Source organism: Lygodium microphyllum, chromosome 3 (assembly GCF_053477565.2).
Source record: "Lygodium microphyllum isolate KBCC chromosome 3, Lygodium_microphyllum_v1.1.10, whole genome shotgun sequence".
In the NCBI taxonomy this organism is placed as follows: Eukaryota; Viridiplantae; Streptophyta; class Polypodiopsida; order Schizaeales; family Lygodiaceae; genus Lygodium; species Lygodium microphyllum.
Window position 1 is genome coordinate 117,245,105 of NC_141137.1, and position 13,480 is coordinate 117,258,584.

The 13,480-nt window shown below is 41.4% G+C and overlaps 1 protein-coding gene across 5 annotated transcripts in view; it reads right to left on the reverse strand.

Annotated features, from left to right (window-relative positions):
- Positions 1–3,944: 3,944 nt before the first annotated feature.
- LOC148038799 (protein EARLY STARVATION 1, chloroplastic-like) overlaps positions 3,945–13,480 on the reverse strand; it is a 38,934-nt gene continuing 29,398 nt past the window's right edge. For 4 of the 5 annotated variants that reach the window (XM_087674654.1, XM_087674650.1, XM_087674651.1 and 1 more), the window contains 7 exons: positions 6,180–6,261; positions 5,559–5,636; positions 5,318–5,443; positions 5,014–5,135; positions 4,828–4,867; positions 4,629–4,703; positions 3,945–4,516 (listed from right to left, as the gene is read on the reverse strand). In XM_087674654.1, the coding sequence (XP_087530780.1) occupies positions 4,222–4,516; positions 4,629–4,703; positions 4,828–4,867; positions 5,014–5,135; positions 5,318–5,443; positions 5,559–5,636; positions 6,180–6,261 (818 nt within the window). In that variant the 3' untranslated portion in view covers positions 3,945–4,221. Of the gene's footprint in view, positions 4,517–4,628; positions 4,704–4,827; positions 4,884–5,013; positions 5,136–5,317; positions 5,444–5,558; positions 5,637–6,179; positions 6,262–13,480 lie in introns of all 5 variants that reach the window. The other variant, XM_087674655.1, reaches the window with a different exon arrangement.

Consider the following 13,480-nt stretch of genomic DNA (forward strand, 5'->3'; position numbering starts at 1 on the left):
TTCAAATGCTTCTTTACCATGAGGATTAATTTTCTCATTGAAAATGACTCTGGGTAAGGGCACCTTATAACCATACATAGCCTCAAAGGGTGAAACTCTAATACTAGTATGAGTGGAGTTATTATATGCAAACTCAATCAAATGCAACCAAGAGTCACATGTATGCTATACATCTTGACAGAAATGGCGAAGGTAAGTCTCCAACCGCTTATTTACCATTTCTATCTGGCTATCACTTTGTGGATGATAGGCTGTAAAAGGAGCCAATTTAGAGCTCATAGAGTTGAATACCTACTGCCAAAAGTTTCTTATAAACTTTGAATCCCTTTCATGTATGATCACTTGCAATAATCCATGTAATATGAAGATTGGGAAGACAATTCAACTTGTCTACAACTAACTTATTCACAAAACTATATGTACTACCAGTGTCTATCAAGATAAATGTATCCTTATCATGAATGATACCCTTCATACAAAGCGTATTAGGACTCTTAGGACCTATCCAAGCATCCACAAAGATGGAATAACTAGTGGCAACATGTATCTCATCAAGAATCTCTCCCAAATCAAAAGAAATACTACCACCCGGATCAAAAGGAAAAGTGTTAGCAGGATCATAAAATTGTTATTGTCCAACTTCCTCTTCAACATTCTCATTTCAATGCATTTGCCTCATCATTATCATCCTCTAAATCTTCAAAGACTAGCATACTATAGGCCTTCCATATCAATAAATTGGCTATAACTTCGGCTAGAAAACTCTGATTCCCAAACTTTTTCATTCAAAACACAACCAACGATGCCCTCTTCGAGATGAGCTCTAGCATGTTATAACAAGTTTAGAATAGAAAATTATATAACCCAATATCTAAGGCTGAATTGTCTAAGTCTACACCCTGTCTTAACTTGTAAGTGCCATGTTTCCACTTATAAGAGCAATATGGTTGTACATAAGAGCTTCCAAACCCTATGGGGAGTTGGATAGGACCTATGGACAACCTGTAGTATCTGCACCTATACCCCAATGATGATGGTATCTATAATGACATGTTTATACCCTGCAGTGTCCTATAATAGCCCTATTTCACCCTGTTTTAATCTTCAAGAGACTTGAATCTTTGGGAATGCTTAAATCTTCAATTTTCCACTTGTGATACTTGTGTAATAGATAAAATGAGAGGACATGTTCCCTACATGGGCTCCGAATCACTAATATCACTTGTCAAGAAGAGAGCTAATATATGAGAGAAATAAGAGCAGGGGAGAGAGAAAAGAGTTATGAGGAGAAAGAAAGGCTAGAAAGTTAGAAAAGAACAGAGAGAAGCCATTGAAGTTGTAAACAAGGAGGTAAGGTGAGAAAATAATTTTATTATTATCAAAAGATGTGAAAATTTACATGTCTTGCCCTTTTTATACCAAACAAAACATATGCTATTATATTGGAAAAGGATACACACTAAAATATATCTTCTTCCCAGCTTCTTACACTAAAATATATCTTCTTCCCAGCTCCTTACATCATGACAATTACAACCAAACAAAACATATGCTATTATATTGGAAAAGGATACACTACAAATAACAAATAACATCAAATAAAATCATAAAAACTGTATATTAGCAAAGAGTGGATTATAAATCATAATAACGATTATTATAAATATAAAAATATGTATTAATAAAATAATAAAAATAACAAATTATAAAATAAAACATCAATTTAAATATAAATAAGTATAGATTACAAATAGTTAACAATAATAACTTTAAAATATGTTTTAATAAATACTTAAAATATAAATCTGAATTTAAAAAAATATAAAGATTCATACACAAAGAGAGAGAGCTCCAACAAACCATAAACAATAACATAATCACAACACGTATATAACAAAATAAAAACATATACTAATAAAGAGTAAATAATATTAAAATTATTCACAATAATAATGTTGTAAACCAAGTTAGGATCTCTCAACCACTTTGTGTTGCATATCACCACTATTTAACATTGTATGATTGTATGATGTATAATGCACAAAGCACGTAACAAAACAACTAAATAAAAACATATACAAATAAAAATTATAATCAAACGATAGATTACCCCAAAAAAAAAAAAGCAAACTTAAACTAAACATAAACATGAATACCTAGAAAATGAAATTGATGGAGACAACAAATGTGTAGTAACTACAAAAAAATACAACCATTGTAAAAGTAACATGTATTTGACAAATATTTTAAATTTAGATTGATTTAATGTATTGAATATATATATATATATATATATATATATATACTATAGTATATTTATATATATAAAGAGAGAAAGATAAAAAATATTTATTTATTTATATTACGATAGAGAGAGAGAGAGAGAGGAGCAGCCATGATAGGGAGGTGGAGAGAGAGAGAGAGAGAGAGAGAGAGAGAAGTAGCCATGGTGGTGAGAGGGAGAGAGGAGCGGCCGCCATGGGGGAGAGAGAGAGAGAGTAGTTGTGGCAAGGTGGTGGTGGGGGGGTGGAGAGTTGGCCGTGGTGGGGAGGTCGAAGAGCCACTATGGGAGGTGGAAGGCCATGGTGGGGAGGTAGAGAGGTGGCCATGGTGGGGAGGTGGTGGAGAGGTGGAGAGAGAGCTGTGGCGGAGTGGGTGTGGTGGGGAGGTGAAAGGGCGACTGTGGTGGGGAGTGTTGGGCCGAGGAGTGGCAATGGTGTTGGGCAATGAGACAGAGCTAGGAGGGAGCCAGCGAGAGAGAGAGAGAGAGAGAGAGAGACTCACCTACAAGTTGCAGCTTTGGTACGTGGAACCTATAGCCTGTAGGTTTTCTATTTTGATATGATGCAAGGCTTAGGGTATGAGGCGTGGAGGTGGCACCTTGAGCTACAGACATCATGTTGAGTGGCGGGTGGGACGGGGCGCGAGGTGGTCGACAACCATGATGGAATACAAGGTCGACAACAAGTCTCGAACCGCAAGACGGCGGAGTCAACTCCTGAGGGCTAGGGTCGCAAGTCCCGCCAAATCACAAGCACAGGGGATGTGATGACCACAGGGGATGCCATGGGTGCATCAACTCGTGGGCGGGGCTAGTTCAAAGCGCGGGTGCCAAGTTTAAAGCACGGGAAAACAGTGTGGGCGTACAACCAGCACAGGCCATGTGGTATTTGGCGAGCACTTTCCGCAGTTTCACTGGAGTGTGGCACATGGCACTCCCATGAAACCTGATTCTAGTCCAGTTTCAGTTCTTCCTTTCCCTCTCATCTCTCTTTCCAATATCTCAACAATAATGAGGTAAAGTACCTACCAGGGTTAATAGAGACAAACTATGGAATCAACTAGAAAACAAAGCAATCTCAAATCCTGTCTTTGTACTCATATCACTCACTAATATCATACACAAATTGCTCAATTTAAGCATGAAGACATTAAGCTATGAAGAAAGGATGGACCTATGGTTGGTGCAATAGAGATAAAGAGCTTGCCTTGTCCCCTACCATAAATATGACAATCACATTCCACCAAACCCACTAGATGGAGCTAGTGATAGACTATTCATCATATTTGTACCCTTTTGGCGCATGCCTGTCAGGGACTACCTAGGCATGGAATGCATTTGGCCAGGATCAATTTCTTAATGCTACCTCTCTCTCTCTCTCCCTCTCTCTCAATCGTCAACTTTTCCTACTTCGAATTTAATAAACTACATCCACACCCACTTGTACTATCTTGTGTAGATTTTACCCATCCCTGCCCCAACCCACCGCACCAAACCCCCCACCCCAATTAAAATAAAAATAAAAAATTTATCAATAGAATGCAACAGTTAAACATGGTGCTCTCTCTCTCTCTTTTTTTCGTAAACTCTCTCTCTCTCTCTCTCTCTCTCTCTCGACAAGACTACACTACTTGATAAATAGAATGCAACAGTTAAAACATGGTGAATAGAGCTTGCAGACAATTGTTTGGCATTCATGTTGATCACGGAGTATACAGAGATGAAATCCTAAAGAGCATCCATGATAAAAGGAAATTAGCTCACAGAAATGGAGCAACTTGAACCTAAGTTGTCCAGAATTCCAGACCTGAAGTCAAAGAAACCTACATTCTTGGAATTCTTAACAAGAACACCTGTAATGCATTAATTTCTACAAGCTGTACATCAAAAAATGACTGGACTACAAAAATGGTTCTAGAATTACAAGGGCCCTTAAAGACTTAAATGCTGTCCTCTTCCGAGGGAGGCAGTGATGAATTTGAGGATGGAGGGTTAGATGGAGGTGTTGGTGGAGGAGGTGGTGAAGGTGGGGGTGGGGGTGGGGGTGAGGGTGCCATTGGTGGCACAGGGGGTTCCTGGGATAGGGGTGGGCCTGCAGATGCTGTAGGTGGTGGCACTGATGGTGCACTGAAGTCTATGTCAGGATAAACTCCCGGAGGCCTTTCTAACGGTTCAATGGACAATAATTGAGCGGAGTTGCCTATGGCATCTGCCCAACCATAGTGTGGCTCTGACCTGAAATTAGACAACTTAACTATCAGAAACAGGTAAATTGTGCAGAGCTCATAGTTTTGGCATGTGCAAAATCTGAGAAATGTAGAAAAAAATTTCAAATAACATCCATTACTCATAGTATGTGCCTTCTTCAACCACAGCATCCCAACTCTCTCCGCTGGTACTCTTCCCATACTTGTGTACCTTGCTGTGGAAAATAAAAGTTCAGTGGAAAACTTGCAGCCAGTTTCAAAAGCAACGTTATTTCCTCAACTGATTGGTTGTAAACTGAAAGAGTCTGTCATGGTAAGCAAAGCACAGAAAGACATTACCCATTTCCAAAATGCTCTTCCCCCCATGTCCTTGACCACCCTGTCATAAATTAATACTTCATAAACCATCAATAAAGCCTTTCAGATATTGTCAGGTTTTAGGATTACTCCAAAGGAGAATCAACCCAATCAAAAGCATACTTCGTACATGGAGACATTCTAAGATTGAGAGCCAGATGCACTTACGTTCACCTCGTGATGAAGAATGCCATGTTTCCCCTTGCTTTGTACCCATTCCTGAAAAAAATCTTTCCTCCCATTTGTCTCCCCACTTAGCACCCAAATCTGTTTCTGCCCATTTGTCTGTCCTGAGAAGATAAAAACAATGGTTGTGAACTAAGCAATCGGGTCACCTATATAATCTTCCAACTTATGCACACATGCACCTTATGCATACATGCACCCTACACACGTGCGTACATTGGGTGCATATAAGATTTGCCTCATACACCTGCATATGCATAACGCGAGGAACAAGCTTAGATTATACCATTTCAGAACTGCTCCCCGTCCATCATATTGTTCACCCCACTTCTCCCACCAAGATTGGTCATTTAGTCTTCCATATTTATGTGCACCTTTTTCGGTCCATCCTTTTGCATTATATTTCTCCCACCTTTAAATAAGAAAAATATGCAGTTTGAAGGAGCACTCTTTGATGCATATCCAGATAACAAGAATGAAAAGAGGATGTCCAGCCAGTCATCACTTCCTCCTTAACAGATGCTTACCATTTCTCATACCAACCTGCTGCACCATTTCCAGATTTTGCTTGCTTCTGGGCACTCTTTTCGATCCTTGCCAAGTTGCTGAAAGAAAAACACTTGATCGTTTATCAGGTTGCTGGCAAGATGTCAGATCATGGAAACAAATGTGAATGCATCTTCCTTTGTAAACGGCAGCTATTTGCAAAAGCATTTAGTATTATTTATCTGGAAACCCTAACAGTCAGGAAGAATCTCCCAAATCTGGGTGGGCTTTTATTGCCTTACATAAGAATCCATAACTCTAGCAGCAAGAGATTATATAGAACCACCTTGTTTATAAATGCTCTGATGACAGATATGCTCGGACCAATGGGAGAAACGGAAACCAATAAGAAAATTTTGAGAGCAGAGGCTGTTCCTTATACAAAACAAGCTTGCACCATGAAGGATACACCCTTCAGGATATTCCAATTTTTTTCACATGAATGCACATTACAATAAGTGAGATTACACTGGTCCCAACACGTGTGTAGTTCTACAATACAAATTAATCTAAGCTTGACTGTACTAGAATTTAAATGTGTGTCTGCATTGAAGGAATGAGGTAGTTTTTTTTAATAATTTCAAGAAGACTAGGAATCCCACCTCCATTCATCCTGCCGCAAGACCTCTTGCCATGTCTCCCACCATGAATCACCTTCAGCATTCTTCCCTGATTTTTCAGCACCTTCAAGAAATATTACGAGGGAAATTAAGACCAATTCAAAGACAGCAAATTAGTAAAACAGAGAACACCCCACAAAACAAGCTAATGGAAAGACATGGTAGGGCACGTGAACAAGATTACTTATGATCAAGAACCAGAGATATAACAGAGCCAAGCTTGTAAATAGACACTTCCTCTGGTAATCCCCTGCTCAATACAGTATTGCCAGTGGTGTGATAAGATTTTTTTGCAATGTATGGGCATTGTTGGGGTGCTGCACTAGTGTTGCCTTTGGTTCACCTTCCCCATCAGTTCTTCATTCTCACACTCTTCAAAGCTACATCACTCTTCTAAATGTTAGGTTGTGGAGAGCAGAGACATGCGGACCGATTGTGTAATGCCATGTTTGGCCCTTTTTTCCTCCTGATCTTACTTTGATTAATGAATGCCAAACAGATTGTGTAATGCTGTGTTTGGCACTTGTTTCCTCCTGTGCTCTTGCTTTGATTAATAAGTGCCAGACAGATTGTACAATGCCACGCTTGGGGCTTGTTTCCTCCTTTGATCTTTGCTAAACAGATTTCTCTTTGTGCCGTGTGACAGAGTTTATTGCAGTGTGGACTGTACTGCTGCCACCATTGGTTCACCATCCTCATCAGCACTTTTTTCTTGAGGATTCTTGCGGTTCATAGGTGTCACAACTCTATAGAAACAGAATTTGTATCCTTTTTCATTAATTTGTCTATATAATGATTTATTAAATTTATTTCCTTTGCACTAATTAGATATAAAGAAAAGTGCATTGGAGCTGGCCACTGATGAGTGGTCACAGGTTATGGTAGACCCACACGGTGGGTTAGAGAAAAGATAGTTCACATTTCCACCTATATGGCCCGATTGGGCGCCTGTGACCAGAACTCACGCATATCAGGATTAGACTCGCACACAGAAAGGATTGATGCCTTGAAGTGTGGGCTAGATCCACCAGAACAGACAGTTACAATCAACAAGATGGCATGATCATGAAATGCTTGTATAATGTGCATGTGTGGGCTGAAAGCTTGAAATGCACATTTCTTTGCATAGGAAAGTCACATGAAGATTCTGATACCGTTTTTACGATGTACACAGAAAAAGCTTTCATATGACACCCATATTGGGGGGGTCCCTAAATTTTAGGAGATCCCTAAATTTTAGGAGCCTCGAATTAGCCTAAAAATGCTAGTCCTAAAAAATAGGGATGTCATTCTAAAAATAGTAAGTTCTGTACTCTGACTGTGCTTACTAAATTTGGTTGTTTCTATTCTTGACAATATTCAGCCCAAAAAGGAAGGCCATAGAGAAGAGACAAGTGTCAAGACACTTGTCACACAAGTTTCCAAGTGTCCCACCACTGGTCACATCTCATGACATGTGGCTGGACACTTGTCTTGTGCTACTCCACTTTCCCCTTTTGTACTAGCTCTTCCCTCTCCTATAAATAAGAGCTCGTTTTTCTTCATTCAGCATCATTTTTCTTTGTTGTAAACTCATGTACAGCACCCACAGATAGCCAGAAACTGGCCCCATCCATCCCCATCATCATCCCCCACTTCTCCATTATCAAATTCCTCCATATTCCCTCTTCTATCACTGCTGTTTTACAGGACAGCAAGCCTGTAAATTCATTACAGCACCTTCTTCTCAAGCTCTTTCTTCCATTTTAGCAACAAGAAGCAAGCCCTATCCATGTACTACTGTTCAACGATGGAGAAAGGCTGATTTCCCCCTCTTTCTTCTCTCATACTATAAAGAAATCAGTTCTTATCATTGCATAATAGATAATGCATGTGTGTTTGTACATCTTTGCATGATCTTGTAAGAGTGAGAATTACTTCTCCTCACTCTCAGGTTGATTGTAACTGAGCTCTTCCCTAAGGGACTTGGGTTGAGCAGAAATACATTCCTTCGGGGGGGGTTGCCCATCTTTAACCCTCAATCTTGTCTCCATTACTTTTACATTTTCATGGCTGTAATTTTGTGAGTAATTTTCATTTTCAGCTTTAAGTGTTCATTCTCTTTTATATTAAATCTCGAAAACAAGCGAATATCATAATTGTTAAGCATACTACGTTGTTCGGGGCGTTTACAGTGGTATCAGAGCTTTGGCTCGGTCCTCACCCCAACACTGGTAGTGCTTACAATTATAAGTTTGTTTGTTTTCAGCCCTTGCATTGAGTGCTTGAGCATATTTTTTCTTAAGAGTCTCAATGGATCAGTCGAGTGCTATCCTTCAAGCCATTCAAAGTCTTAGAGAGGAGAATCAGCAAATTCGTGACCAACTTCTCAAACTAGAAAAAGTTGAGAATCCCAAAGAATTCAAGGAAAGAAGCCCATCTGCTTCAAGGAGACACAGCCATACCAATGAAAGGAGCCGATCAAGAAGTCCAACTACTTCTAAGAGGCAGTCCCATTCTACTTCAAGACAAAGAAAGAGATCACATCGAAGCTCATCCTCTTCTTCAAAGTCATCTGGCGCCTACTCTGATGGACCCTCTTCTAGTGACGAAGAGTCACACCCTTCTCATGGAAGACCTCATCATCGTCAAAGGCGTCGACATTCTTCACCCTCGTCTCCATCTTCATCCCCATCAAGCACTTCATCATCTTCAACCTCAAGATCCGGGCATGGACGAAGGCATAAGAAGAAGAATAAGACTAAGTCACTATCTCAACTTGAAAAGAAGATCAAGGAACTCATTGACCATGCTGAGACATGGGAAATGGAGCACAATGGCAACAAATTATTCCAAAAGAATGATAAGAAGAGAGTAGCTGATGATGAGGAGTATTCAGCCCCAAATGAAGGACAAAAACAGCGGCAAAAGCAGCCATCAAATCAAAAGAAGATGAAGCCCTATGCATCCTAATGCTCCTCAATTTCACTCCAATCTATACCCACAAGCAAAGCAACTTTCCGAAAAAGAAAAGCAACGCTTCATGAAAGAAGGGAAGTGCTTTAAATGTGGACAAACAGGCCACATAGCAAAGCAATGTCCAAACAAGGGACAAAGCAAGGTTTTTGACAACAAGCCTAAGTCGCCAGTGAAAATCAATACTATCAGTGATGTAGTTGCAAACACAACTCACACTCCAAAGACGCGTAAATTATTAAAAGCTTGGGGACAGTTGCAAGGTAAGCAAGCACTATTCTTGATAGATCTTGGGGCGAATGAAAATATCATTTCCTTGCAATTAGCTAAAGAGCTTGGATTAAATAATGAAGAGATGGACACTTAGGCAGAAGTTCGCCAAGCTTTAAATGCTGATGAAGGTGACACAGTGAAGACTGTGACACCCTACATTGGCAAGCTCAAGTTTCAAATTCAAGGCTACAGTTGTCAGATGGGAGAGGATCGAGGTGCAGCTGAAGTGCAGTAGACAGTGTGAGAGTGAGAGACAGAGTTGAGCACGACACCCAATGCAATAGTACTGAATAGAGAGTAAGCTAAAAGTACAAATGATAACCCTTACACCTTAGAGTTATAAGGGGTTGTTCACACCCGAACACAGTAAGTGCCCGTAAGTGTGCACCACAAGCACATACAAAATAGTACACATAATCTGGGGGAAAAAACCTCTCCTACCGAGAGTAAAAAGTGCCCCAGTGTCCTAGTGATCACCCGCACACTCCCATATGAGCGTAGGCGTAAGTAAGGCGTGTGAGATACCCAACAAACCCCCCTGGAGTGAAGAGTGATCAAGTGTACAAGGATCATCCGCCACCAAAGGGCGTCAAATTCAAAGCATCGCGAAATGCTTCAAATTTGTCTCGTGGAAGAGCTTTGGTGAAGATGTCTGCCACATTGCTGGTGGTAGGACAGTAGACAAGGCTGATATCACCTGCATGTAGCCTCTCTCTGACAAAGTGGTAGTGAATCTCTATGTGTTTCGTGCGAGCATGAAACACAGGGTTCCGTGCCATTGCAATGGCACTCTGACTGTCAGTATATAAAGGAGTAGGCTCCGTAACAGATACATCCAAATCAGCAAGTAAGCGTCTAAGCCATACGCACTCAACTGCAGTAGTGAAGGCTGCCTTGTACTCAGCTTCACATGACGACGTGGCAACAGTGGATTGTTTCTTGCTAAGCCAAGAAATGCATGACGAGCCAAGAAAGAAACAATTGCCACTAGTGGAGTGACGAGTATCAAAATCACCAGCCCAATCAGAGTCACTGTAAGCATGTAACTGCAGTGGTCCCCCCTTGGCATAAAGCAATCCAAGAGCTCTAGTACCCTGCAAGTAACGAAACACACGCTTCACAGCTTGCCAATGCGACATACGAGGCTGATGCATGTACCTGCTCAAAACTGAAACGGCAAACTGTATGTCTGGCCGAGTGTGGCATAGATAGATGAGACATCCCACTGCTGGAGCATAAGTATGGATATCAAACAAATCACTGTCATCATGTAATGACAGTTTGAGCCCAGGTTCCATGGGTGTACAAACTGGCTTGCAATCCTGTAAGCCAAACTTCTCAAGAAGTTGCCCAATGTACCTTGACTGACATAATCCAATGCCTCTAGCATCATGTACAAACTGGATGCCCAAGTAATAGTGCAAAATACCCAAGTCAGACATGTCAAAAGTTTGCTGTAAATTATTTTTGAATGCTGAAATCTGATCAGGACGTGTTCCAGTGAGCAAAAGGTCGTCTACATATAGACACAAAATCAGCATGGATCCCCCCTCTTTATGTACATAAAGGGTAGACTCAGATGGGCTGTTTACAAACCCCTGACTAAGCAAGAAGGCATCTATCTTTGCGTACCAAGCTCGTGGAGCTTGTTTCAAACCATATAGAGCTTTTTTCAGCTTGCATACTAAATTTTCTGAGCCTTCAACTGCAAAACCAATGGGCTGCTGTACATACACTTCTTCCTGAAGTTCCCCATGTAAGAATGCAGTCTTTATATCCAGCTGATGCACTTTCCAACCAAAATGTGCAGCCAAGGCAATCATAGACCGAATGGTCGTCATACGGGAGGTAGGAGCAAAGGTCTCCTCATAGTCAATGCCCTTTTTCTGTGCGTAGCCTTTAGCTACCAGCCGTGCCTTGTACTTATCTATGGATCCATCTGCATTCCTTTTCAATTTGTAGACCCATTTCGTACCAATGGCACGCTTGCCAACTGGCAAAGACACCAAATCCCAAGTATGATTCTTATGAATAGAATCCAATTCAGCTTGCATGGCTGCCATCCAATGCACACTATGTCGTGCATCCTCAAAACATTCAGGCTCCTCATTATCATGAGTACATGCTGCCATAACAAACTCCATGGAATGTGCTGAATCATGCAGTCGAGTTTGCCTTCGAGTACGACCAGCCAAGGGTGTTTCCAAATGACTATCTCTCATAGTCTGCGTGTACCATCTAGGCACCTGTCTTGCTTCCTGACTGTGTACAAGTTCCTGCTGAATTTCAGTTTCAGCAATGTGCTGATTTACTGCATGTTCCATAGGAGCAGCTGGCTGAACATTAGGTTCATTTGCTGAAGTACCAGCTGAATCACCAAATGTGATGGGCAGCAGCCCTTCAAAGACATCACGGGCAGCCTGATATGTATCAAAACCAGCCAAGGATAATTCTGATTTTTCATCAAATACAACATCCCTGCTGACAAAAACCTTCTTGGCCACGGGATCATAGAGTCTGTAGCCTTTGCTTTCGCTGCTATATCCCATAAAGATGCATTTTACAGCCTTGTTGTCCAACTTCTTTCGAAGTACCTGTGGAATATGGGCATATGCAAGACACCCAAAAGTACGGAAGTGGCCAACAGAAGGTTTGCGGCTGTGCCAAGCCTCAAAAGGTGTGACGGTTTTCAAGGCCTTGGTAGGGCATCTGTTCAAAATGTGGCAAGCGCACATGACGGCTTCAATCCAAAAACTATGAGGCAAACTCTTTGCCTTCAGCATACATCTGGCCATCTCCATGAGTGACCGATTTTTCCTCTCTGCTACCCCATTCTGCTGTGGAGTATATGCAGTAGTGTACTGATGGATAATGCCCTTCTGCTGCAAATAAGAATTCAGCATAGAGGACATGTATTCCCCCCCTCGGTCCGAACGGAGAGTCTTAATCTTGCAACCAGACTGAGTTTCCACAAGTGCACTGAAAGCCAAAAATGCATCATACACTTCTGACTTCTTTTTCAAGCAGTAGACCCAGCACAAACGTGTAAAGTCATCAATAAATGTTACAAAATAGTAACAACCACCCAATGACTGTGTCTGCATGGGCCCACAAACATCCGAATGCACAAGCTGCAATCTGGCTGTTGCTCTAAAAGCAACATCACGGGGAAAAGAGAAACGATGCATTTTCCCCAAAATGCAACCCTCGCATAAATGCTCAGGAGGTCTCTCCAAGAGAGGTAATCCATCCAACATTTGAGTACGCTGTAATAGCATCAAGCTGCCATAGTTTACATGCCCCAAACGAGCATGCCATAACTCTGCCTCTAACATAGCAGGAGTAAGAGTGGATGTCAAATATACAGACTGATCTACCGAAAGAGCATCCAACTCATATAACCCATGACACAAAGAACCTGTCAAGACCAATGTCATGTGTTCCTTGTCACGGACCATGCAACGGTCATCATCAAAGGTGACCTGCAAACCACAACGTGCCATAGAAGAAATGGAAAGCAGATTATTCTTAATGCCAGGCACATACAAAGCATCCTGTAGGCGGAGAATAGAGCCATCAATGGCTGTAAGCTGAATCTCCCCAATACCACGAACAGGGTATGATGCATTATTAGCACACTGAACAGACTTCCCAACGGGAGGTGCACCAAGAGAAGCAAACAAATCTCTACGAGATGTGATATGCCGTGAAGCACCACTGTCAAAGAACCAAGTGTCAGCATCTTCTGTAGAGCTAAATGCTCTATCAGTCCAAGAGACATCATAACTGCAAGTGTAAAAACAATAGTCCATGTCTGCAACAAAGGACGCGGACTCACTAGCAGTGGAAGGAGCTGCAGAAACAGACATCCCTGACTCCTTCTTCTTCTCTTTGGCGATGCGCTTCCTGCACTCAGTGATGTAGTGGCCAGGCTTCTTGCAGTAATGGCATTTTCCTTTCTTGGCTTGCGTGCCCCCCTGTTTCTGACTTGTCTGTGAAGTGTTACTACTACCAGAACTCTGCGAAGCATTTTTCCCTTGGCTGTTTTTACCCTT